The 27,759-nt window shown below is 35.8% G+C and overlaps 1 protein-coding gene and 7 non-coding genes across 10 annotated transcripts; 2 read left to right on the plus strand and 6 right to left on the minus strand.

The window, feature by feature from the left end:
- Positions 1-681: 681 nt before the first annotated feature.
- On the minus strand, positions 682-23,443 carry LOC123684112. Of its 3 annotated transcripts, none has more exons than XM_045623242.1 (6): positions 23,288-23,443; positions 12,658-12,805; positions 9,921-10,160; positions 7,011-7,306; positions 3,795-4,092; positions 682-1,048 (listed from the first exon to the last, which is right to left on the minus strand). In XM_045623242.1, the coding sequence occupies exons 2-6, from the start codon at positions 12,746-12,748 to the stop codon at positions 1,035-1,037; spliced, it is 939 nt and encodes a 312-aa protein (XP_045479198.1). In that variant the 5' UTR covers positions 12,749-12,805; positions 23,288-23,443; the 3' UTR covers positions 682-1,034. The 3 variants fall into 3 exon arrangements, with proteins under 3 accessions (XP_045479198.1, XP_045479197.1, XP_045479199.1); XM_045623241.1 differs by lacking the exon at positions 23,288-23,443 and adding an exon at positions 16,990-17,165; XM_045623243.1 differs by lacking the exon at positions 23,288-23,443 and adding an exon at positions 16,990-17,147 and having other exon boundaries at positions 4,005-4,092.
- LOC123685509 lies at positions 4,397-4,503 on the minus strand. Its single transcript, XR_006748307.1, has one exon. It is a non-coding gene; the product is annotated as a U6 spliceosomal RNA (small nuclear RNA).
- Positions 4,941-5,047, minus strand: LOC123685510. The gene has a single exon (XR_006748308.1). It is a non-coding gene; the product is annotated as a U6 spliceosomal RNA (small nuclear RNA).
- Positions 5,469-5,575, minus strand: LOC123685511. The gene has a single exon (XR_006748309.1). It is a non-coding gene; the product is annotated as a U6 spliceosomal RNA (small nuclear RNA).
- Positions 6,005-6,111, minus strand: LOC123685512. Its single transcript, XR_006748310.1, has one exon. It is a non-coding gene; the product is annotated as a U6 spliceosomal RNA (small nuclear RNA).
- On the minus strand, positions 6,444-6,550 carry LOC123685513. The gene has a single exon (XR_006748311.1). It is a non-coding gene; the product is annotated as a U6 spliceosomal RNA (small nuclear RNA).
- LOC123685517 lies at positions 20,003-20,109 on the plus strand. The gene has a single exon (XR_006748315.1). It is a non-coding gene; the product is annotated as a U6 spliceosomal RNA (small nuclear RNA).
- LOC123685514 lies at positions 20,544-20,650 on the plus strand. The gene has a single exon (XR_006748313.1). It is a non-coding gene; the product is annotated as a U6 spliceosomal RNA (small nuclear RNA).
- Positions 23,444-27,759: the final 4,316 nt, after the last annotated feature.

Here is a 27,759-nt window from a genome sequence, read left to right on the forward strand (position 1 = left end):
AGCTGTGCTTTTGAGGTTTAGAAAAGTTGTCTGGTCAGAAGCGATGCCTAATTCGGTTCTGTGACTTCGAAAATTTCTAAAAATATTATAAAATGTTCGAATTCGATCCGTCGATTTTTGCGGAAAAACCAATGAGGCAATAATTTTCCGGCAAAAAAGCTTTTGATTTTGATCGACTTCCAAATTTGATATTATGAATTTTTCATTTCGGTTTTAAAAGGTCTCAATATCGACTATTTCAAGATATTTCTAGTTTTGTGGGAGAATTGCTCCTGATTGGAGAGTATTTTCACCGATGAATCTTAGTCTTATGATCTAAAGAAAATAAATTTTCAATTTGAATAGGTATATGCACTCAGACCTAATACAGAAGTGATGGCACATCAATTATGCTCGTTTTCCTTTGAAATTTCAAAAATTCAATTTAGTAAAAAATTTGCCCTATAAGCCATCTATACTCAATTTACTGAACTTATTCTTGACACAGCCAACCACGAATAGAAACCTGTAACGTAGACGGTCTTACCAAAGCTTAGTTTGAGCTACTTTCCCTAGATGTCGCTATAGGGTAAAATCCTATAAAAGGAATCTGGTGGATGCGTTATATTTGGGCGCATCCACCCAAACGACGTATTGTGTAAAAAGTTAAAACTAAAAGGGAAGATCATGAAAAAAAATAACTGAATACATAACATATTTATTTATTAATTGACCACATTTGTGAACGAACAAAAATTTTGACTCTTGTATCTTACCTCGGATGACTCAGATGGAATGCGAGACACGTTTTCTTCTTCTATTTTTATGAGAGTCAGAAATAAGATGCAAGATCAAATATAAAAAATAAAATGAATGAATCTGACCTTCTTTTTATCCACTCAATTAATATTAGTTGTATAATTTAAGGCACTTATTCAATAATAAGAGATATAGATTGATCGAAAATGAACACGTTTTGCTGAAATAGATCATTATGGTTTTCGAAGCTTATTTATGTCAGTCTGTTGGTTCATAGACTTCATCTCTCCTCTTCCTCAGTAAACAGCAGCTAAAACATTTCAGAAGACATTAGAATGAAAATCGCAGGAATTTAAGTGGTGAAATTTACAAGAAAAAGAAAGCTCGTTTTCGAAATAGGTTGAAGTTCTCAGATTATAAATTCGTGAAAAAAATTGGAGAAATGTATCTCAGCAGAGTTTTATGGAATTTCTTTCAAATAGACCAACTTAGGTGCCAACTTAGTGACTTAGTCAACTTACTAAAAATACGTGATAGTCTTGACAATCAAGAAATGAGAGGCTTTTAGTAACAAAAATCGTCTTTATGATGAAATTTCCAGATACATGCAAAAGTTAATGTTGATTGGGGTGAAAATTTCTCAAATCGACAGTTCTGAGCTCTGAATCTACAGTTACGCGAGTAGGTACCTTAAGTTGGATGTATCACCTTGCAAAATACTAACGATATGCTGAGAACTAGCTCCCTTCTCATATTCAACAAAAACATAAACTGGACACAGATGAATTTTGAGAAGCCAATCCACAAAATAACGAAAAATTAATATTATGTTATATAAGCTGTGATTGGCGATTATTTTTTTTACAATAAGGTTTGTTTTAGCATCGCATTGGCACAACTGAGTGCTCAAAAGTTGTTTTGTTACGGTCATTTGCTTGAACGTATTTTTTCTTCCACAGTCGGACATCTGTTCAAAACCTCTAATTTGAAGTTAATTTTCAGTAGTTTTTGAGAATAAAAGAATATGAATGCTAAGTTTTCAGAAAAAAAAATGATATTTAGTATATTGTGAATGCGTGGAAGGGAACTAAAACACCCTGAAGATAGCATGGTTCTGTAGATTAATCACTACGAAAAGTGTAGGACAAAGGTTGGCAGTCTAGAAGAAGTAAAAAGCCTGAAACAAACTTGAGCTCACATATCATCGATTCTAAGATGGTATTAGAGTGCTTAAGGAAACTCAACGAAACATCCAAAAATAACAAGGTCTGTTTAGGGAATTAAAGAAAGTGAAAAGTCCTACGCATTTGCCAGAAAAAGAGAGCAACTCCTTTCATTGGCCCAGAACCGTTCTGTGGTAATGGCAAATGTACCTACAAGAAAGAGTTTCAGGAGAAGAACTAAAATGAAAGAGAAGCACTCTGGCGGAATCTGCCTGGATTGGACCATTCCAAAAAGGTTCTTCGAAACTTTGACGCTGCGAAATCTGAGGAATATCTGGATCGCAGCAAGAATATACTATACCTCCTCACTGGATTCCTCACAGGCATTGCCTCCTCAGGGAGCATCTCATGAAGATGAGTATAGCAGAAAACGAGTGCAGATTCTGTGGGGAGGAGGAAGAAACTCCGGATTACCTGGTGACGGAATACCTCGCCATCGCTAGCCATAGCTAAAAATGATTTGTACAAGAAACTTGTAGAAGTGGGGGAGTAGCTTCCTTGAAGCCATTCCAGATACTGGAGTTCATTAGAACTCTGGAATTGGAAGGCGAGCTGTAGAACACGTTATGAGGAGAATAGCTCTGATGGTAGACACAATTGACCATTAAGATGAGCCAATAAGTCTTGATTTTGCTTATAAAGGGTGTTTTTTTAGAGCTATAGAACTTTAAATTGCAATAAAACAACGATGGATTATTCGATTGACATGAATTTCATTCATCCGCAAGATAATCTTGTGGCATTACATTTTAAATATGATTTCTGGCATATGACCGCCACGGCTGGCTCGGATGTAGTCCAATATGGACGTCCAATTTTCGATGACTTTTTCCAACATTTGTGGCCATATATCGGCAATTACACGGCGAATGTTGTCTTAAAATTGTTAAGGGTTTGTGGCACATCTGCATAGATCAATGACTTTACATAGCCCCACAGAGAGTAGTCTAGCGGTGTTGAATCCCAAAATCTTGGAGGCCAATTCACAGGTCCAAAACGTGAAATTAGGCGGTCACCAAACGTGTCTTTCAATAAATCGATTGTGGCACGAGCTGTGTGACATGTTGCGGCGTCTTGTTGGAACCACAGCTCCTGGACATCATGGTTGTTCAATTCAGGAATGAAAAAGTTAGTAATCATGGCTCTATACCGATCACCATTGACTGTAACGTTCTGGCCATCATCGTTTTTGAAGAAGTACGGACCAATGATTCCACCAGCCCATAAAGCGCACCAAACAGTCAGTTTTTCTGGATGTAACGGTGTTTCGACATACACTTGAGGATTAGCTTTTCTCCAAATGTGGCAGTTTTGTTTGTTGACGTAGCCATTCAACCAGAAGTGCGCTTCATCGCTAAACAAAATAAAATGGACGTAGTGCGCGATACGTATTCCGCACAGAACCATTATTTTCGAAATAAAATTGCACTATTTGCAAGCGTGGTTCTGGCGTGAGTCTGTTCATGATGAATTGCCAAACCAAACTGAGAATAAATCACTCGACAGCTGTTAAATCAGTCGCCATCTGAACAGTAATGCCAACTTAAAGATTATACCTCGAAAAAAAACACCCGTTACTTAAACGCCAAAATTGGAATGATCAAGCGTCCTCCGGAGCTCTGCTAAAACAAACCTATTGTACGATTCTCATGTTGCAAAAACGACCTCTCAAAAAGTAAGGACATTGCATCAGTTCTGAAGATTCACGAATGGTAAATTCGGCCTTTCAGTTCGGAAAATCCCTGTGTTGTCCTCGGAGAAAAAAATTGTCGGGTTTAAGGTCAGGCATGATGGATCTGCAGCCGGTTAGGTCAGAGCAATTAGAGGACTTACCGAACGGCCTGATTGGGTGTTTATCCCACAGGTACGTCCTCTTGACGGGAGAGAGGTACGAGTCACGTAGGTAGAAGGGTGACTTCCCCCAAGGGTTGAAGAGTGATAGTGGTCTCAACAAGGGGGAGTCCCACCAGAAGGGGTCACGGGTCACGGCAGAAATTGGGAGGGAGGGGGAGGGATTCAAAAGATCATTGAACAGTCTCTTACTTGCTCTCGGTAACCCTGCCAAGTTGTAAATTGGTTGACCTGCGTAGTTGAAGCCAACTTCTGAGGGACGTGGGGCCCAGGGACCAGCCTGAGGACAAAAATTTAAATATCAGTTGGTTTCGCTAACTTATTTTGTAATTTATAAAGAAATTTATGAAAAGCTTGGCGATAACTTAGATCTTCTTAGAGTAGGTACTTAGGTAGATGTAACATAATGATAATAAGTATTTTTCGAATCTATTGTTACAGCCACGCTACTCTATAAGACGCTATGATTTATTATATCCTAATGACATATCCCAAATAAAAATGTAATTTTCCAGGATTTTATACCTATACCCACATAACAAATTTAAGAAGAATCGAAAGTGGATTCAAAGTTATATTCTTCAAAAAATGTGGAACGCTTCACGATTTTGCGTGTCATCCTTGCGCAGGGGCCATGCTAATCTTCTCTGTATCGTTCCAATTTTAGTATATGTACCGCCGAAGCGAGTACATTTATAGTGTCATTCTGACATCTATATGTACCGTACATTGGCTAGAAGTAGTCAGTTATATATAGTATTGATTGCAAGTGTGGCAATTACTCTTTGCATTTATTTGCATAATATTATCTTTTTATAGCAATAAGTTCGGTGATTACTTCAATTTAACCTTCTCATTAAATATTTCAAGCAATGATTTGTAAAAAGAAAAAAAAACATCGGTTGTAACGTTGGTTGTCTACCAAAAATTCTGGCCACAGGCTATAAAAAGTTCTTTTTTTGTACTTTCGTACAAAGACCAAACCAAATGCTTGTATCAGCATGACATTGCTACATATACATTACAATTAATATTCAGTTACGCTGGAATGAATAGAAAAAATGATATATTTATGATACTCAGGCAAAAAGACGTTATTCAAATATGGATTCAAAGGTATAATCTTCAAAAAATGTGGAACGCTTCACGATTTTGCGTGTCATCCTTGCGCAGGGGCCATGCTAATCTTCTCTGTATCGTTCCAATTTTAGTATATGTACCGCCGAAGCGAGTACATTTAAAGTGTCATTCTGACATCTATATGTACCGTACGTTGGCTAGAAGTAGTCAGTTATATATAGCATTGCAAATAGCTATTACTCTTTGCAGCAAATATTATATTTTTGTGGCAATGAATTCGGTGATTACTTCAATTTCACCTTCTCATTAACTATTTCAAGCAATGATTTGTAAAAAGAAAAAAATCATCGATTGTAATGCTGGTTGCCTAGCAAAAACTCATGTCACATGCTATAAAAACTTCTTTGTTGTACTTTTGTACAAAGACCAAACCAAATGCTTGTATCAGTATGACATTGCTACATATACATTACAATAAATATTCAGTTACGCTTGAATGAATAGAAAAAATGATATATTTATGATACTCAGGCAAAAAGACGTTATTCAAATATGGATTCAAAGGTATAATCTTCAAAAAATGTGGAACGCTTCACGATTTTGCGTGTCATCCTTGCGCAGGGGCCATGCTAATCTTCTCTGTATCGTTCCAATTTTAGTATATGTACCGCCGAAGCGAGTACATTTATAGTGTCATTCTGACATCTATATGTACCGTACGTTGGCTAGAAGTAGTCAGTTATATATAGTATTGCAAGTGGCAATTACTCTATGCAGCAAATTTTATATTTTTATGGTAATGAATTCGGTGATTATTTCAATTTCACCTTCTCATTAAATATTTCAAGCAATGATTTGTAAAAATAAAAAAAACATCGATTGTAACGTTGGTTGCCTACCAAGAATTCTAGCCACATGCTATAAAAAGTTCTTTGTTGTACTTTTGTACAAAGACCAAACGAAATACTTGTATCAGCATGACATTGCTACATATACATTACAATAAATATTCAGTTACGCTTGAATGAATAGAAAAAATGACATATTTATGATACTCAGGCAAAAAGACGTAATTCAAGTAGGTACTGGTGGATTCAAAGGTATAATCTTCAAAAAATGTGGAACGCTTCACGATTTTGCGTGTCATCCTTGCGCAGGGGCCATGCTAATCTTCTCTGTATCGTTCCAATTTTAGTATATGTACCGCCGAAGCGAGTACATTTATAGTGTCATTCTGACATCTATATGAACGGTAACATGGCTAGAAGTAGTCAGTAATATATAGTATTGAAAATAGCAAAATTCAAATAACTCTTCGCAGCAAATATTATAATTCATATGCTTTTTCATGCCAATAAACACTAGGATTACGTTAATTTTACAATTTCTTCAAATAATTTGAGCAATGATTTGTAAAAATGACGAAAAATTAAGATCGAGTGTATTGTTGGTTGCCGGCCTAAAACCCATACGCATACTATAAAAATCCGCTTATATTAGAATTGTGACATTATACAAAGACTGATAGTGGATTCAACGCTATATTCTTCAAAAAATGTGGAACGCTTCACGATTTTGCGTGTCATCCTTGCGCAGGGGCCATGCTAATCTTCTCTGTATCGTTCCAATTTTAGTATATGTACCGCCGAAGCGAGTACATTTATAGTGTCATTCTGACATCTATATGTACCGTATGTTGGCTAGAAGTAGTCAGTTATATATAGCATTGCAAATAGCCTCAATGAAGTTATTCTTATCTGGAAATTGTATATAATTTTCAAAAAAATACAATTTTTGGATACGTTTGTAATACTTTCTGATTTTCATGAAATTTTAAGAAATAGTTTATGAAAAACGGGCAAAATATCATGGGGTGTATTGGTGGTTGCCAGCTCATACCCGTTGCGTGTGCTTTAAAGTTTAATTTACAGTGGCGTCGCTAGAGTTGACTCATGAGGGGTTTACCCCCACTTTCAAAAACCAGAATCTTTCGATTTTAATATTTTTTTTTTTGAATTATTGCAATATTTATATCTTCTAATCAATGGTCCCCAATTACCTTCTTCGTTACGTCTATATATTAATTTTAATCCTTTTCTTTTTTATCTTAGTTTTTACCTTGATTGGAGTTGGAGAAAGTCTTGAGCTTCCGAATGCAGGCCACAACGATGGGTACAGTTTGTCGAGCTCAGCAAGTCTGTCCAAATGGTCGAGCCAAGCCCTGTGAGGGTCGTATTTGTCAGCAGCTGGGGGTGGCCTCTTGCTGTAGACGAGGTAGAGTGGATAACGACTGAAGGGATAGGTGGTGTGGAAGATTGTAGGCCACTGGGTTGGATCACGTTTACCAACGCGGTCCAAGTGATCTGACCAGGCTCTATCGGCGTCGAAGGGTTTTGGTTTCGTTATATGGAACACTGAGAAGAAAGTATATAAATATAGGCATAAAAATGATATCAGAATCTGTCAAATTGGTCATTCGCATCTACGAGGTCTTCAAAAATGATTGTGACATCGCAGTTGCCTTTGAATTATTTTTTGCCGCCCCTCGATAAGGGTGCCAAACTATATATCATAGAATTTCGAATTGTCATGGAATTGACAGCCTTGACAATTGCATTGTTAATTCAATTCATTTGACATTTGAAATGTAAACAAAGGATAAAGTGTGGTTATGTTTGTCAGTCTCGTTCATAGAGTAATGGATATAGATTATTACCCTGAGATCAATTCAGTGGTTTGAATCAAAGAAGAAACAGCATTCATAAGAAGCGGCAAAATGAGAATAATTCAAATATAAATATTTTCGGAAGTATCCTTGGATACGTCAACAATTATTTTGAAATGAGCAATATTCGATATTAAAGTTGTATTGTGAGGACACAATGGTGTCATATCTAGAACAAAAATGGTGTAACCAATGATTCAAAAAATGTTGATCTCAAAATATAGGTTGACGAGTTCTAGCTTTTCTTCAGAAAATTAAAAAATCCTTCAGTTAGGGTTGGTAAATAGGATTCCATTAAAATCGGCAGTGTTCGTAGTGACACTGTATATGTAGTTGTGAATTTTCAAACAAATTTTGGATTATATTTCTTACGTATAAATAATGAACTGTGAATTAAATCAAATACATATTATCAATAAGTATATCTCACACGAATCAAAAAAAAAATCATTTTCTCTGGATCACAATAAATAAATTGATGCAGAAAACATAATCTAATTGAGAATTCAACCATCAGTCATGAACAAACATATAAAATCGATGTGTCATTTTTGGTATGTTAAGGGTAGCATATTAAGTGCTGGTATTCAAGCATTAATAATGAAAGTGATATTCTTACCTCCAAGGCGACCTGTACTCATATGGATCCCTCAAAAACACTGCAAATTCTCAAAAAAAAAAACTTTCCAGTTCTCAAAAATAAAACGGAATCTGCAATGGGTTGGGATACCAAAAAAAAAAGGCTTGGATCGCCCTGGCAAATGCTGGAGACTAGTATTGTTAAAAAGCATTCGTTCAGCTTGAATGGAATAAAAATATTATAGACATATGTGTACTAGTATGTGAATGGAGATGTCCAACAATCAATAAAATCGGCTTTTTATCATTTTCTGAATTGCGATTAACATTTGAGTGAGAAATTTACTAGAATCTCAAGAACACTCATGTGAAATTGCAGTAAATCTTGAATTTTCAATGTTGATTAATTTAAAGAATCCATAGAGTAAAAAACATAGATAGAGTCTTGTTGGAACCACAGCTCCTGGACATCATGGTTGTTCAATTCAGGAATGAAAAAGTTAGTAATCATGGCTCTATACCGATCACCATTGACTGTAACGTTTTGGCCATCATCGTTTTTGAAGAAGTACGGACCAATGATTCCACCAGCCCATAAAGCGCACCAAACAGTCAGTTTTTCTGGATGTAACAGTGTTTCGACATACACTTGAGGATTAGCTTCACTCCAAATGCGGCAGTTTTGTTTGTTGACGTAGCCATTCAACCAGAAGTGTGCTTCATCGCTAATGGACGTAGTGCGCGATACGTATTCCGCACAGAACCATTAATTTCGAAATGAAATTGCACTATTTGCAAGCGTTGTTCAGGTGTGAGTCTATTCACGATGAATTGACAATCAAAACTGAGAATAAATCACATGACAGATGTTAAATCGGTCGCCATCTTGAACAGTAATGCCAACTTAAAGTTATATACCTCGAGAAAAAACACCCTATAGTATTGTAGACAAATTTCTTTCTTCATTTTCAAATTGTATCATCGCTATTTGAAAACCCATAATAATATTTAGAGAGATTGATGGAGTTGATACCTCTTAATGTTTTTTATATGCAAGAAATAAACCTGATGACTGTAGCCAATGAGATTATCAATTGTTGGACATCAGAACTTGTTACCGGACAAGCTCAAGCGTTTGCCTGCTTCATCCAATTCAACAACATTCAATATCCAACTTTATTAAAATGTTTGTACACTAAATACAACGATTAAAAGTAATAAATATATCAAATATAGTTCACATATTTTCGAAGCTAAACACACCTCAGTAATTCGTATTAAAAATTAGTTAATTCCATGTTAATTCTTGCTGCTCTCATACAAAGTTCGATGTAAAAATCTTACTACTCGACAATTCGAAGAACTTTTTTTTCAATACGCGCTTATTAACATTGTGGGTCGGAGAATATTAGCTGAAAGGGCTAGAAAAACGAAGATATCAATTTTTGGACTGAGGTACAGAAAGACAACAAAAAAAAGTAGTAACAAGATGAAATAAAACGAAAGACACAAAGATATACACCTTCATTGACGTTTTATCACAATACTAGGCAACAATGATACATAAAAAAAACACATATTTTGAACGTTCTTCTAGGAATCTACGATGTGTCTGAAGCTGTTCTAACAATGAATGGACATAAAGACGGCCACATCAATGTAACACCACTGAGAGATGATTGCGGCGAAGACAGGAACGGCTTAGTAGTTTTGTTTGGACTTACCAGGCCGGTATCTGTCTAGTGAACCGTAGTTGTGTGGGAAAATTTTACGGGGGGAGTAACCATAAGTGTCTCTGTGCAGAGGGTCGTATCTGTAGCCGGGAACGTTGATACGGTCACCAGCAGCCACGGGATCATCGTAGATGGACTTCGAGAACGGCCATTCTGGGATTTCGCTGATTGGTCTGAAGATTCCACGTGGACGGGAGTGGATTGGGTCTGTAGCCCTTATGTCATCGGATCCTGGAATCAAAATCAAAATAAATCCTACGATTTGGCAGTGAGGTGGCGAACAAATACACTGCGCAAAAAAATTTAAGCACATTCTGAAAATCTCAATTTCAATGAAGGTTAACACTACATTGACTTTATAACTTATTTTTTATGTTCTCTCGGGAAGGTTTTGAACGAAACAAGACACATTAAATGGAAGAAAAATTCAGGATTTCACCGAATCTTATGTGAAAGAAGAGAAATAAACAATTTTCAAAATACTGGAATGCTGATAAGTGATTTAATACTTGGTATTTCCACCCCTTGCGTTAATTACAGCTCGGCAACGACGGTTCATACTCAAATGAGTGATCTTAAAATGTTTTGATCAAATACTTCCCAGATTCCTTTGAGTTGGATTCCTAAGTCATTAAGAGTAGCTGGATGATTTTCTGAACTTCTCAGCCTTCTATTGAAGTTGCTCAATCCTATTGAGATCTGAACTTCTTGCTGGCCATTCCATTCGAGAGACTTCAACCTCTTCAAGGTACTCCTGAACGATGCGCGCACGATGGGGTCTGGCATTATCGTCCATAAAAATGAAATTTTCACCAATGTATGGGGCAAATGGCACTACATGCTCTTCAAGAATGTTCCTTATATACCTATCAGCATTCATTGCTCCATTATCAACGACCACTAGGTCTGTGCGAGCAGTCAAAGATATTCCACCCTATACCATAATCGATCCTCCCCCGAAACCAGTAGTATTCAGGAAATTGCACTGAGCATATCTTTCATGTGGACGTCTGTATACAAGGGAACGTCGATCATAATGGTAGAGGCAGAATCTAGACTCATCTGTGAAGAGAACTCTTTCCCATTGAATATGCTCTCTCGCAAAATCCAAACGCGCCCTTCGATGGGCTGGGGTAAGAGCTGGGCCTCTTGCCGCGACACGAGGCCTTAAATCATATTCTCTGAGGCGATTTCTTAGTGTCTGAGTGCTAATTTGCACCCCATGAGTTTGCTCAAGCTGATTTTGAAGGAGGCGAGCGGTTGCAAACCGTTGTCTCAACGAAGAAACTCTCAAGTAACGTTCTTGAATGGCAGTTGTTACCCGTGGTCTACCCTGTCCTGGTCTTCGGACATTCATAGCTGTCTCCCTGAATCGCTGCAACATTATGGACACACTTGTATGGAAAACTCCAAACCTTTCTGCAATTCTTGTGTATATCCACCCTTCTTTTCGCAAAACTACCGCTTGGGCACATTCCTCTTGGGTCAAATTGCGTGTTTCGCGTTGCATAGCGATCGAGTGTAGAAAATCAAACGAAAGAAAAACTATTGATCACTAGAATTGATCGAGAACAACTGATTTCAGATTAGAGCCAATACATTCAAAATCTGATAATCTCATCTTTTTTTATTCCTGCTGGGAAAAAACATCTGTATTGAAGAAAAACGTTGAAAGTGGATAACATATGCATGCATAATTCTGATAAAAATAATTATCATTGAGAACACCTTCACTTGTAGAATAAATTTGAGACTTCCATAATGTGCGTTAATTTTTTTGCGCAGTGTATTAGGCTAATTGAAAAGTCCCCGGTCTGATGTACAAATGGCGGTGCTAGTATTAAATCCATATGATTTTTAGCTAGTACCAAACTTCAAACGAAAGGGGTCAAAATTTCACAGCAGTCCAACAATTTGTTTGTGAGATATTGCGTTGTCAGTGTAGCTACTTTTGTTATTTGAAAAAAGATGGAAAGAAAATAATTTCGTGTGCTGATAAAATATTGCTTTTGGAAGGGAAAAAATACAGTTGAAGCAAAATCCTAAGTGCTGTTTCATCAAGACAATAACACAACACAATAATAACACAACAAATCAATGAAAACAATGGCGAAATTGCATGAATTGGGCTTCGAATTGCTTCTGCATCCACCGAATTCGCCAGATCCTCTCTTCCTGTTCTCAGACCTCAAAAAAATGCTCGCTGGAAAGAAATTTAGCGCCAATGAAGAAGTAATCGACGAAACTGAGGCCTATTTTGAAGCGAAAGACAAATCGTACTACAAAAATGGTATCGAAAAGTTGGAAGATCGCTAAAATCGCTGTATCGTACTCGAAGGCAACTCTGTTGAATAATAAAATCGAATTTTGCCAAAAAAAATGTTTTACTATGGTATACCGGGGACTTTTCAATTGGCCTGTTAGTCTGAGCGCGCACGAGATTGCAGAAATATATGCCGTGCGACGCGTGCATATCAAGTCAAGCTATAATTATCTAAAATCAAGTCAAGTCAAGCTTAAGTATTTTATTTTTCACGAGCTTGATTTTCAAGTCAAGAAGTTGGTTAAAATGTCAAATTTCTGTGAAATTAAAAATATTATCAGTTAATGAAACTAATACTACTTTTATGGAGCCGTCGACAGAATAACTCCCATCACTAGCTCAATTCAGTGACGTAGAATTTGATCTCAAATTTTTTTTTTTTTTCGTATATCAGATTTTACTCACCCTTGAGGGAGCGGACAAAGGATTGCCAAAATTTAGCCTTCTTCGATGGTGTCTCATTCCTACCGATCATATCGAAGTGATTCCGGAACATGTTGATGCCTTTTTTTTCGCTGTTCTCCTCTGCAAATGACTACAAATGGTTTGACTCCTGTTGAAAAAAAAAAATTTCTCAATTTTTCCAAGCCAATATATGGCTAGATTCGTGGATCAAAACAATCCTCAATAGTTAGGTATGCAGAGCAGAAAATGAACATCAACTATAATTCGAATTTATAAGAAACAAAAAACGAAATTGGGAGGAAAATTGAAGAAAAACCTCCAGGTTGTGAGAATAATCAAGTGGCTTATTATACTTCAGGCAAACGATGCTATAGCAAATTGATTTACCCACCATGTTTCTATATGTAGATATCAAATTGTTATGTTTCATAAAGTCTAGTTGAATTTTTTGAGTGTATAAATGCAGAGTGAATGAAGTGTTTGTTCCGATTCAGCTGATGAAAGCTAAATAAACTAAAACGAAGAAAATGCCAAAAAAATAAATAACCACTGACAGCCAATGTTCGTTTGTTAAGTCGGCCATGGACGCCATAGCATCCTAGACTAATTTGGTGAGAGCCACAAACCCAAATGATAAATGAATTTTGCAACCACTGGATCACGAAGCGATCTCCGTTCTATTTTGAGACTTTTCACATACCGTTCTCGCATCGTGTCTGATTAAAAATAGTTTTTCTTCTTGTTTACGTGAATGAAAGCATGAGTCAAACGATGTTACGCTCGGATGAATAAGATGCTCATTTTTTTTGTGACACCCATTCGCGAAAATCCAATGTTAACACCCAAATCATTACCTTCTTTGCACCCAATAAAGAAGAAAAATTCACAAAACCAATTTAGCCATAACAATTTTCCACCAACCTGATAATGTTATTCATTCTTAGAACATCATCGTGGTTTTTGTATCCAAGTTTTTTCCATTTGGTTGGTTCTTAACATGTTATCGAATTATTTTCAGGAATATTTAGAATATTAGAATTTCAAATCCAAAAAAAACTTTAATTCCAACATGGTGCAACGCTAAACTAAGCTTATTTCATTCTATCTTCGTTACATAGGTTTTAATTTCTTTTCTATAATTTATCATTCATTATCTAAACTGTTTCTCAATAAGAGGTTTCATTTTGAATGGGTAGCTGTCACTTTTGAAGCTGTCATCTTTTCGCATTTGGCATTAACTACACCATACTGAAAATGGAACGATATACGCTTCAACAACGCATTGAAATTGTTAAAATTAACTACAAAAATGGTGATAATTTTGCAGTCACATCAGTTCCCAAAACTAAAGCACTTTTGGATTGTCGTGAAGCACATTTTCGGCCGGCAATAGTGAAACTGGTGGAAAAAATTGTGCTGTTGGGACAAGTAATTGATGTGAAGAATCGAAACTGTGTACAGGGTGGGCAAATAAGCGAGGTAAGCGGCTATATCTCAGGATTCACTCATACTTGCGGTAAAAAATTTTACCACTAAAGTGTACAAGAAAACACACTGGAAATTGTTTTGAAGTTCATACCTCTAACGCTAGGGGGCGTAATAGCTACCGTCGAGTAGAAAAATGAATTTTACTCGAAAATGTTTCATATGAAGTTGAAGAAAAAATATCATCACTGTAATCCTTGGAAAATTTCCTATCTTTTTGAATTGTCACTTTCGATTTTAGGACATCAAATATGGGTAGGTGTAAGGGAGAAATCTGACTGATTCAAATGTCTGTAACTTCAGTTTGGCTCAACATTTTTGAGCAAATTAGATCTCGTCTGGAAGATAATATCTTGTTGATTGAGGACAAAATATATTCATGATAAATTTGTTTTTGCTGCTTTCGATAGGGGGCGATAAGTCAGAAGTTCATTGTTTTGTTCATTTAACTCCGAAATTACAAATGTAATGATAGAATTTTCTTAACAGAAACAGAAATTCCATCAAATTTGCATGGAAAAACCTCAAGGTCACAAAGCGATAGTTTCAGGCGTTCTGAAGTTATGACCGAAAGAAGATATTCTTCAACTGATGCACTGCGAAAAACCAAATTGTGTCTTCAAGTTCTGACAGAAACAGAAATCCCATCAAATTTGTATGAAAAAACCTACAGGCCGCAACGCGATAGTTTCAGGCGTTCTGGAGTTATGGCCGAAAAAAGATATTCTTAAACTGATGCAGTGAAAAACTAAATTGTGTCTTCTTTTGACCATAACTCCAGAATGCCTGATGAAACTATTGCTTTGCGACTCAGGTTTTTTCATACAAATTTGATGGGAAATGTTTCCTGATCTTGTTATTTCTCGCAGACGTGATTACAATTGGCCTCCGAGATCTTATGATTTAACACCTTTAGACTTTTTTCTTTGGGTCCACGTAAACGATACAATACCTTAAGGATGAAATTCGCGAAGTTATCAAGGACATACAGCCACAAATGTGTAAATTTGGTCAAAAGGATATTTGGCTAAAGTATTTTTCTATGGTTAGTGGTAATCTTGTTTACAGTGAAATAAATATCCATTGATTTCTCTTGAAATATACTCTTTTTCTTCCAATATCACAATGAAACCTCATATTGGAAAACCTTTATCATTGATTCATTTCAAAATTGACGAAAAAGCTAAAATGCATATTCAAAAGAACAATAAAAGATATAATAAATAAAATGAATCAAAATTAATTATCATCTGCATTGAATCCAATTAATGAAGTGTCAAAATTCATTTAACCTCCTACCCCTGAGGCTCGACTATCCTGCCAACTATTCCAAGACTGAGCACATCTGCTGATAATCCATGATATAATATTGCCGTAGGCATCACCACTCCAAAGCATTTTCGCCAAACCAATGTAGGACATGCTATGCAACACTGAGGTTCTAAAATAGATATCTAGAAATAACCTCTCTCAAGTGAGTTAGAGCTTTCCATATACAAATAGTGGGCTGAACCAGACTCGTTTTGCGATTTTTATGATGGAAAATTGGCTCGAAAATAACTTTTTATCTTTTGAACAGATACCTACTGTAGTTTCGGAATTAACATGGCAGTTTCAAAGAATTGGTTTTTCACTTTCATCAATTTGATGAATTTTATAGAATATGAAAGAAAATATTCTGGTATTTTAGAGAACTCAGTTCCCTTCAATATTCTATTATTACTCTTATGTGAAATGAATATGCAAATCACCATTTACAATTGAATTAGCAGAATGAACCTTCTGTACGAGTATTATACTTTATTTTCTCCAATTCACTGAATTTTTATTGAAATTAATGAAATATTGCCAGAAATATCGTTTACTGATTTTTGCATTGAAATATGTTGATAAGCAGAGCTGTTTTCTGTATCACAACTTCGACAGATATTAGAAAAATCCGTGACCTGAGAGTTCCAATTATAAAATAACGAAACCTAACCATGAAATCTATGTAAAACTGAGATATTCCCGCACGATTTTGGTCTACAAAGTATGGCAGAATGAACGGATTCGACAGAGAATTAGAGAAATACATTTTCACTAAATTTTCAGAATGCACCGATAAATAGACGACCATTAAGTTAAGAAAAATGCGATCTAAAGTAATTAAACTTCTTGAAAATTGCTGTAATTTTAATGTTGATGTAATTATTGAAATTAAGACAACAGCAGAAGTAAGCCATTCCAAAGGAAATAAGATAAATTGAGGTGCTAATCAAATTCTCTTTAAAAATGGATCACCAAACCCAGGCATATCAGGAAATAAGATTTTGTAGGAGTAAATGAACCACATCAAATGATTTTGTTTTTGTCAAAATTGTGATATATACAGGGTGTTTTGGGTGTAAATTTGAAAGGCAGCTGAATTTAAGAATTTTAAATGGAAACAGCAGACCTTAATTTTGATTAATTGAAGAAATACCTCCAGAATTTTGGACATATCTTTCCCAAACACCCCATGTAGAACACAGATTCCTTTCTCTTTCGATATAGAGAAAAGAGAATCAATTTAATGAAATTAACATATTTCAACAGAGAAACGCAAACTTCTCGCACTAGAAATATCAGTACAAAAAATTGAGAGCCGATTCGATCATCATTTGGCAGACGTAAAACATAGAATTTTATGTTAGCTGTTACATAATTTCTCTAAAAAGTACAATGTCCATCGTTCCACGTAAAAAGCACCACCTTACTAGCCTCAACCACCTGATTATCCTCACAACCTCTCAAAAAAAAAATGAGTTAACAAGAGAAGCAATAAAATTTTCCCGCACTCAAAGCACAATTTTTCAAACTACTGACCTAACTTCGGCGCAATATGCGTCGTGTTCGTTGACTAATGGTGTTCGGCACAAACTGCAACGACGCCTTCTAACACACCGACGTCCAGGATAACCCCTACCAGTTTTATAAGATATTTTTGAAAAGCACACTTCGTCCGAATTCGTTGAACATATTACGATATATATTCGCGGGCCCGTTTGTTGAGAAAATATCCAAGAATAGACGCGATTCGATTCGAGTTGACGAAGGTCAGAACGTTTTGTGGAAATAGGACACTTGGAGAAAATTCTCGTTTTGTTATCTGCCACACTTTTACTTGTGCCCAGCGTTTAAGTCTCGTGATGATGGAACTTCTAATGGATGTTTTTTTTAGAGCTATAGAACTTTAAATTGCAATAAAACAACGATGGATTATTCGATTGACATGAATTTTATTTTTCGGCAAGATAGTCTTGTGGCATTACATTTTAAATATGATTTCTGGCATATGACCGCTGGCTCGGATGTAGTCCAATCTGGACGTCCAATTTTCGATGACTTTTTCCAACATTTGTGGCCGTATATCGGCAATAACACGGCGAATGTTGTCTTCCAAATGGTCAAGGGTTTGTGGCTTATCCGCATAGACCAATGACTTTGCATAGCCACACAGAAAGTAGTCTAGCGGTGTTAAATCACAAGATCTTGGAGGTCAATTCATAGGTCCAAAACGTGAAATTATAGGCGGTCACCAAACGTGTCTTTCAATAAATCGATTGTGGCACGAGCTGTATGACATGTTGCGCCGTCTTGTTGGAACCACAGCTCCTGGACATCATGGTTGTTCAATTCAGGAATGAAAAAGTTAGTAATCATGACTCTATACCGATCACCATTGACTGTAACGTTTTGGCCATCATCGTTTTTGAAGAAGTACGGACCAATGATTCCACCAGCCCATAAAGCGCACCAAACAGTCAGTTATTCTTGATGTAACGGTGTTTCGACATACACTTGAGGATTAGCTTCAGTCCAGATGCGGCAGTTTTGTCTGTTGACGTAGCCATTCAACCTTAAGTGCGCTTCATCGCTAAACAAAATAAAATGGACGTAGTACGCGATACGTATTCCGCAGAGAACCATTATTTTCGAAATGAAATTGCACTATTTGCAAGCGTTGTTCAGGCGTGAGTCTATTCATGATGAATTGAGAATTGAGAATAAATCACTTGACAGCTGTTAAATCGGTCGCCATCTTGAGCAGAAATGCCAACTTAAAGTTATATACCTAGAAAAAAAACACCCGTTATTACCTGAATTTTATAAGGACAGAGATGCAAATACAGATGCCGAATGGGCCATAGTGTGTAGAATGAGGCCCAATGTCGTGCGCGCCGAGGAATTAGGAATTCATCAAGCCAAGTAGCTTGACATTTTAACCAACTACTTGACTCAAGCTCGTGAAAAATTAGATACTTGAGCTTGACTTGACTTGATTTTAGATTTTTATTGCTTGACTTGATATCAAGCTACTTGATATCATTTGAGCTTGATATAAACACGTCGCACGGCATATATTTCTGCAATTTCGTACGCGCTTAGACTAAATAAGGAGATTCCTCGAGCGCCGAGAGACTGAAGCATTTGCCAGTGTGACTTAATTAGTAGTTTTCTCACATTTCTATGAAATCTATTGGTAGTTTCAGAAATATCTTTCCAAACTTGGCCAAAATGGCCAAGGTTTTTTATCAACGCCAGCATCTTCAGCTACTGTTGAAAGACAATTTTCCAGAGCTGCTCTTGTCGCAAACGCTAAACGAATCTTTTTGGAGAAAAGTTGAAAGATTAGAAGAGAGTTGAAGTACCTACTTGTATCACTTGAAGACGACAATGTTGACGAATAATGTTTTTACTGATTAGGCTTAGGATTTATTGAGTATTATGACGGGTTAAGAGGCAACAAATGAAGCCAAACATATTTTGAGTTTTCATTTCAAATCATTCCACTATTTCGAGTACTGAAATCAACTCGCTTTATTTGTAAACACATTCTTTTTAGTCGATCAAATGAACGAAAGCTAATATAAGATCATCCAATTCCTATTTAAAGGTTGGACGTAATGAACAACCAATGGATGACGCAAACCAAACAGATATTATTAGTAAGGAAAAATTATGGAAAGTGATATAATTCTGACATGGTGTACTTTATGGACTTTTGTTATTTGGCTTATTATTGTTGGTGATTGATCCTTAGAAAGTATCTAATCTCCTGACAGTTTACATTTTGAAATATGTTGGGTACTCCAAAAACCGATAAAAAATTCATATCCCTTATTTTTAACCACAAATCCTAGCTATTTGGGAGTTATGAATATAGAAAACTTGATTCGAATTCAATTGTCCTGGGCTCAAACTCCGCTGAATAATATTCACAATTGAATTTTATACCAAAAAAGTCAATTTTATACAATCTTCAGTCTGTTTTAGAGGTACCAATTCGACTCTACTTTCTGTTTGTCAACAATCCATTATTTTTGCCAAAAAAATATTTGCAATTTTCAAGATTTCCCATATAGTAAAAACAATATGTAATTAGTAATCATTTCACATAGTTTGTCTTGCTCAGTGAAGGACTGAATTTTGAAAAATTTATCAAATATGTATGCAAATTAAGATGTGAAAAAATTGAATTCAAAATTGTTTACGATTAATAAAAGGAATCGTCCAAATATTTTCTTACAAACTCTTAAGAATATGGTATACTCTAAATACGGCAGATGGCGCTTCATTATGAGTGCAGGCAACCAACGATACACAGGACGCACCTCATCTGAATTTACAAATTATTGCTTTAAATATCAAAAAAGATATTAAATAATGCGGGAATTTAGCATAATCTGAGCAATTTATTAATTCGAATGAAATGACGTATGAAAAACACTATTCACTAGAAGGGGTAACTTGATTTTCGCTATTTTCAATACTATACAATACTGACTACCCCTAGGCAGTGAACCCTTCATATAGCTGTCAGAATGACACAATATATGTACTCGCTTCGGCGGTACATATACTAAAATTGGAACGATACAGAGAAGATTAGCATGGCCCCTGCGCAAGGATGACACGCAAAATCGTGAAGCGTTCCACATTTTTTGAAGATTATACCTTTGAATCCACAAGTACCTATTTGAATTACGTCTTTTTGCCTGAGTATCATAAATATGTCATTTTTTCTATTCATTCCAGCGTAACTGAATATTGATTGTATTCAATGTATATGTAGCAATAATATGCTGATACAAGCATTTGGTTTGGTCTTTGTACAAAAGTACAACAAAGAGCTGCTTATAGCATGTGGCATGTGTTTTCGGTAGGCAACCAACGTTACAATCTATAATTTTTTTTCTTTTTACAAATCTTTGCTTGAAATATTCAATGAGAAGGTGGAATTGAAGTAATCACCGAATTCATTGTCACAAAAATATAATATTTGCTGCGAAGAGTAATTGCTATTTGCAATGCTATATATAACTGACTACTTCTAGCCATCGTACGGTACATATAGATGTCAGAATGACACTATAAATGTACTCGCTTCGGCGGTACATATACTAAAATTGGAACGATACAGAGAAGATTAGCATGGCCCCTGCGCAAGGATGACACGCAAAATCGTGAAGCGTTCCACATTTTTTTGACAAAATTAGAAAAAATCATCCTGGAGATTTGCATTCAAAAATTTAGTTTATCACGTTATGAAATCTTTGAACGGTAATATTTATGAAAACAAAGCGTTTGCGGGCACATGTTCATTCCGAGGAATCTGTCATTTTCGTTTGTAGCTCCAAACAAGGTATTTAGGTCTATACGGATATGATAAAAAAATTATTTTTTGTTCCGACATCCCTGGGAGTCGAAATTCGTTGCATGATTTTATAATTTCTGGTAACATCAATTCGCCATTAATGACGGCACAGTCTTCAAAGCTTCATAATTTCCGTGATTGCCTCTACCGATAAAGGCAGCGGAAATTCAGCGTATAATTTAGAAAGAACCCACTTTATCCATTGTCAGAAAGTGGTAAAATAATAAACTCGGAAGGAACTAATGGAAACTAAACAATTGAAGATAAACGCCACCGGTCACGTGTCCTTAATTGACGTGAAGTTAAATGAGCATACCTTCTGCAAAAGTCGCGTGCTCAACACGCGTTTCCACCCCCAAAATATCATCCCTTGTCTGCTCATCAATCATCCATTTATGTTTTGTTTCGGGCTGGCGCTGTATAAGGCGAAATTTTTTGAATATACATAATGATGATACGGTTATTATATTCGACTCTATAAATTTACGCTAGAGCTCAAAAACGGATCTGCACAGGGTGTTTCATTACTCGAAACTACTATTTTTATTTCTATTCTTTGATTAGAAACAATTTCGAAAAATAGTGTGACCGGAAAACACAGAAAAAAACTAAAATTCTATGTTTGGATAACTAAATTTTACATTTCAGGAATTATAATTGAGTCACAGACTACTCCACACTGTTATAAATTGCGATTTTCCCTCATTTAAAGTTTTTACTCGATAACTCTTATGAAGTATTCATTTTAGGTATAGGATTTGCTTAACTAACCCCCACTATTTTTGTACTTAGAATCGACTGAAATAATAAAAAATATTTCTAATTTGAAAATTTTGAGTTTTGATGAATTTGATTTGTCCAAATTCATGATCTCCTTATAAAGACCCTGTACATTTTTGGTCCAAACTGCAAACAGTCTAATAATAGTACGTATTTGCAGAATCGAAAAAGAAAAAAAAATTTGTCGAAAAAAGGCTTTTTCCACCGAAAACTTCAAAAAAATGTGAGTCCTCATCGTCACATTTTTTTTAAACCCCATTAACTCATGAACCGTTGAGTTTTCACTCAAGGTATGACATATTGCTGAAATTGTCGTCAAAAAAGCTATCTAATGATGCAATAATATACTGGGTACGCTATTTGAAATAAGTGAGTAGTAGTCTGTTTCCGGTATAACCGGAAGTTGTAGAGATCTGAAAATATTTTAGGGAGAAAGATCATTGTCTCAAAGCCCAATGTGCAAATTTTCAGCTCAAAATTATGATTAGTTTTCCATAAACGTCTAATAGGTCATCCCGGTGAATCACCCTGTATAGAAAAGATTTATAAAGATTCGATAAACTCGTATAATTATCACAAAAAAAGTAGGACCTGGCATCTCGAAAACAAAGCGTTTTTGGGCCCATTTCTCATTTTTATTTGTACCTCTAATTTACGAACACCCTTCATATACACGCAAAATCTCAACTTGGACTGAGTGCTGTCACTGAAATATTTAGTATTTTTGTTTTCTATATATTCTCATTGAATCGAGATTCTAAACAACCCTGTAAATATCAGGTTATCCGTTCGAGAGTTATCGTATTTACGGCAGGACTATGTTCGGGGAACGAGCGCTTATTATATTCGAATGCTAACTATCGGATCACACAAAACCTAATTACTTCAAGTGTGGGATGCTTATCATTTGAAAACAGACTCAACAAAGCTAATAATAAATTACCAACAGAACGAAGAGATTTGTAAAAATAACTATTCTGACCCACATGTTATGGAACGTGCCAATTTATGTTTTCGAAAGAATGGAAAGAAAGTTTATTTTTAATTTTGGAGTGTTTCTTCATTAACAATAAATCATGAAACCTACCAGCTTACTAAATATAAGGTGATTATAGGATAGAAATCAAGGTAATTCTTTTGAATTTCATGTTTTTGTTTTATATTCAAAGAAAAAAATCTCAACAAATGTTTCTTAATTGCAATAAATTTAAGAATAAGTTCGTCAACTTTTCTAGAATTGAATTTTTTATGGTTCCGGTGACGCTATCAAATAAAATTTCGCATAAACTTTGAAACTATTATAATAGGTAGGTACTTTCCCAAAAAAAAAAAAATCAACTTGGTTTGATCTATCGTCACGAAATATTACTTTTTTCTCGATATTTTGGGAAATTCAAGAGAAATATCAAATAAAATTGCTCAATATTTCTGTGATCACAATACCGACGGTGTTGAGATTGTGTGTGTTGATATCAAATAAAAATTTTTAGCTCTGTGAAAAATTCCTGATCACATCAGAAAATATTCAAATTACATGGTTAGAACCATTGAAATCAAGCTACCAATTTGAACTGAGACAACGTATTTAGATTTTATCAAGGCTACAGAAAAATCAAGCGAAATAGATAAAACTTGAAGTAAACATAACAGGTAACAAAATCGAAGTTTGAAATATTATTTGCTTACCAAGTTCATTTAGTCCAGTAAGGATGATTGAATTGAGTACAGAGAATATTCTAAATTCACTCTAAACACTTTGTTAAATGAATAAAATCTAATAAAGAACGACATACTCATTGAAAAATCTATTTTAGAATTGCAATCACTGTCAAAACAAACTGATGAATGCGCAATATTTTGATATTCACTCAGAGTCAGATGTCATGTGTTAACATTTCTATCTTCTATGAGTTATGGAATTCTGTGATATTTCTTTCCATTTGTTTCGTAATCCACCATCTTTGTTTGTCGAACTTCGGTAAAATTATGTGCTGCAAGGGCTGTTGTATTTTAGTTCATCCTGAATCTTTCACTTCAATCGTATATTAATTGTGTTTTGAATTTGCATTATGAGGAAGGAGTTGTTTTGGTGGTCGTATGTAACATTCTGCGCATCCCGAGCGAGGTAATTCATATAATATCATATTAGATGTTTTTGTGTGGTTTTCATATTATTAAATGTCAATTTTGTTGTTTTTGATTTCTGTTTTAGGAGTTCGAGCGATAATATGAATGAGATCTGGACTGAAGGGACATAACCGAATCCACCCAATATTCCCATGAATACGATCATTTGGATTCTGTAAGTACCTAAAGGTAGAATAACAATTTAAAGCTTCATTCGAAATTTCGTTTGGATAGCATCATCCTAACATTCCTAACCTTAAAACATTCAAGCAGAATATAAAAAATCGGATGAAGGGTTTCCAATAATAGGTTTCTTTTTGAATTGCTCGCTATCTGGGTATCTGTCACTTCTGAAGCTGACATCTTTCGATATTTGACATATAAAAACTTCGCCATTACCAAAAATATAATGATACATGCTTCAACATTGTATTGAAATCGTTAAAATTCACTACAAAATTGGTGAAAATGTTGCTGTCACATCAGTTTGCGAAACCAAAGAACTTTTGGGTTGTCCAGAAAAACATTCTTGGCCGGCAATGAAAAAACTAGTGGAGAAATTTGAGCTCTTGGAACAATTTTGTGATGCGGAGAATCGAAACCGAGTGTGTCTCTCAAGAATAACTGAAAATATTGCTGTTGTGGACCGTAGTGTTGATGAAAACCCAGGTTTGTCGATTCTTTGTCGATCTTGGGAATTAATCGCTGTTGATGGTCTGGCCTTTTTGAAAGTAATCAATGAATATTATACCTTGCGCATCCCTGAATACTGATACCATAGCCTTGCCAGCTGACTGTTGTGTTTTTCCTCGCTTTTGATTCGGTTCATCGTGTGCAGTCCACTCAGCTGACTGTCGATTGGACTCCGGAGTGAAATGATGGAGTCATGTTTCATCCATTGTCACATATCGGCGCAAAAATTCATGTTTATTGCACTTAAACAGCTTCAAACGCTGCTCAGAATCATTAACACGTTGTTGCTTTTGATCGATTGTGCGCTCGCGCGGCACTCATTTTGCACACAGCTTTCTCATGTACAAATATTCGTGAATGATATAATGTACACGTTCAGATGATATTTTCACAAATTCTGCTATCTCGATCAGCTTCACTTTACGGTCATTCAAAATTAATTTGTGAACTTTTTTGATTTTTCTGTCGGTGACAGCCTCTTTTGGGCGTTCACTGCGTTCGCCGTCTTCGGTGCTCATTTCATCACGTTTGAATTTAGAATACCAATCAATGATGGTTGATTTTTCTGGTGCAGACCCCGGAAACTCTTCATCAAGCCAAGATTTTGCTTCAACTGTATTTTTTCCCTTCAAAAAGCAATATTTTATCAACACGCGAAATTCTTTTTTTCATCTTTTTTCAAATAACAAAAGTAGCTACACTCACAACGCAATATCTCACAAACTAATGGTCGGACTGCTGTCAAATTTTGACACGTATCGTTTGAAGGTTGGTACTAACTAAAAATCATATGGATTTAATACTAGCACCGCCATTTGTGCATCAGACCGGGGGATTTTCAATTGGCCTAATAAATTAACAATTCAAACTTCATGAAAATTTTCGTATTGACCTGACTTCGTTATCAGCATAATCGTAGAAAATTCAAGCGGAAAATTCCGTTAAAGATTGTCTCAGTTGTCCAACCGGAAGACTTTCAATTAGAACATCAGCGCGAGGAATCTTATCGTTATCGATCTCTGGCATCAAATCAGTTCTCTCATTCATGTCTTTCGCCCACTTAATGCACCATTAGGTGAAAATTTACGAGGCAGCTATCATTTTTCCTTAGCAACACAATAAGCACTCTCACATTATATAAACGTGTTTCAAGTCAATTCCGGTTTCCATGGATACCTGGACTAAACGAGCGATTGGTCGGTGAGCGGAAGGAAGTGAACGGAACACGCCCATAAGTGACTGGGATCCTGCATTCAAGAAGGGAGGAATTTCATCAGCAGGGAGGTTTGTTCCGGTAATTCACCTATCTGGGAGAAATATGGGAGAAGTCTTTATTATTCTGGATGGAGCGAGTTTTGAAAGTTAAGAGCTAAATCTTCGGTAATATTCCAGCCAGGAAGTTTGCCGAGGGGAGATGGTTTCATTTTGATGAAAGTTTTCTCGAAGGAGAGAGGAACGAGAGTTATCGTTTGTAATGAAAAACTTTACAACCCGTTTTCGCCAAAACGTTTCTATTTCTGGGTAATGTTCGAGGGTTGAAAATAACGTTGAGAAATGTCTTTGACGTTTACTATCCAGTTTGTAGAAATTCTATTTAGAGTTTAGAATGTTTAACGAAATCAAAATATGCATTCTTTGTATAGGGTTTTTTTTTTTGTATATAACTTTAAGTTGGCATTACTGTTCAAGATGGCGACCGATTTAACAGCTGTCAAGTGATTTATTCTCAGTTTGGTTTGGCAATTCATCATGAATAGACTCACGCCTGAACAACGCTTGCAAATGGGCCCAAAATGAGATTGCCGTTGTTCCCGATTTTCATAATCGAATTTTGTTTAGCGATGAAGCGCACTCCTGGTTGAATGTCTACGTCAACAAACAAAACTGCCGCATTTGGAGTGAAGCTTATCCTCAAGTGTATGTCGAAACACCGTTACATCCAGAAACACTGACTGTTTGGTGCGCTTTATGGGCTGGTGGAATCATTGGTCCGTACTTCTTCAAAAACGATGATGGCCAGAACGTTACAGTCAATGGTGTTCGGTATAGAGCCATGATTACTAACTTTTTCATTCCTGAATTGAACAACCATGATCCAGGAGCTGTGGTTCCAACAAGACGGCGCAACATGTCACACAGCTCGTTCCACAATTGATTTATTGAAAGACACGTTTGGTGACCGCCTTATTTCACGTTTTGGACCTGTGAATTGGCCTCCAAGATATAGTGATTTAACACCGCTAGACTCTTTCTGTGAGGCTTTGTAAAGTCATATTCAAAATGTAATGCCACAATGTATTGTCAGACATTTCTTTGGCAAAATTCGATTTTATTATTTAACATAGTTGCCTTCGAGGGCGATACAGCGATTATAGCGATCTTCCAACTTTTCGATACCATTTTTGTAGTATGATTTGTCTTTCGCTTCAAAATGGGCTTCAGTTCCGGCGATTACTTCTTCATTGGCGCTAAATTTCTTTCCAGCGAGCATTCTTTTGAGGTATGAAAAGAGGAAAAAGTCGCCGGGGGGCAGATCTGGCGAATACGGTGGATTCAGAAGCGATTCGAATCCCAATTCATACAATTTTGCCATTGTTTTCATTGATTTGTGACTCGGCGCATTGTCTTGATGAAACAGCACCATTTTGTCTTCAAATGGGGTCGTTTTTTACCGATTTCATCATTTAAATGATCCAATAACGCTATATAATAATCGATATTGATGGTCTGGCCCTTTTGGAGGTAATCAATGAATATTATACTTTGCGCATCCCAAATTACTGATGGCATAACCTTGCCAGTTAACTATTATGTTTTTCCTCGTTTTGGATTCGGTTCATCGTGTGCAGTCCACTCAGCTGACTGTTGATTGGACTCCGGAGTGAAATGATGAAGCCATGTTTCATCGATTGTCACATATCGACGCAAAAATCTATATTTTATCATCGTTTTAATCCATTCCATTTCCAGATTTAGCGTCACTAAACTTTCTAAATCTTGATCTATACTTAATTTTATTATCCTAAATTTCGACAAGCATCTTTTAAAGCTTGGTATTAACGAGAAAAGAATGGTATAGCATTGACAAGTGGTATAATATTTTTCAATTCTTAGTAAGTTTCTTCGTACTTATTTCAATTTAGCGTTTATTGTTTCTATTTCGTTTTCATTGGATAAACAATGTGAAAAAGCACAATTCTTTCGAGAAATTCAAGTTAATTCTGGAAAATATAAGGTAGATACAAAAACTATAAGTATCAGTAATAAAAGGTAAATAAAATCCAGTCGAATTTGAATAAACATCATAAAATTTGTTTGTTTTCATTAGAAAACAAATG

This window comes from Harmonia axyridis, chromosome 7, assembly GCF_914767665.1.
Source record: "Harmonia axyridis chromosome 7, icHarAxyr1.1, whole genome shotgun sequence".
Classification (NCBI taxonomy): Eukaryota; Metazoa; Arthropoda; class Insecta; order Coleoptera; family Coccinellidae; genus Harmonia; species Harmonia axyridis.

Excerpts from the sequence above, each read along its gene's own strand:
- LOC123684112 (XM_045623242.1), bottom strand. The coding sequence starts at position 12,748 with ATGTTCCGGAATCACTTCGATATGATCGGTAGGAATGAGACACCATCG. Across the intron at positions 10,161-12,657 it reads CTTTGTCCGCTCCCTCAAGG|GATCCGATGACATAAGGGCT; the intron begins GTGAGTAAAATC and ends TTTTGATTCCAG. Across the intron at positions 4,093-7,010 it reads TTTCTCCAACTCCAATCAAG|GCTGGTCCCTGGGCCCCACG; the intron begins GTAAAAACTAAG and ends TTTTGTCCTCAG.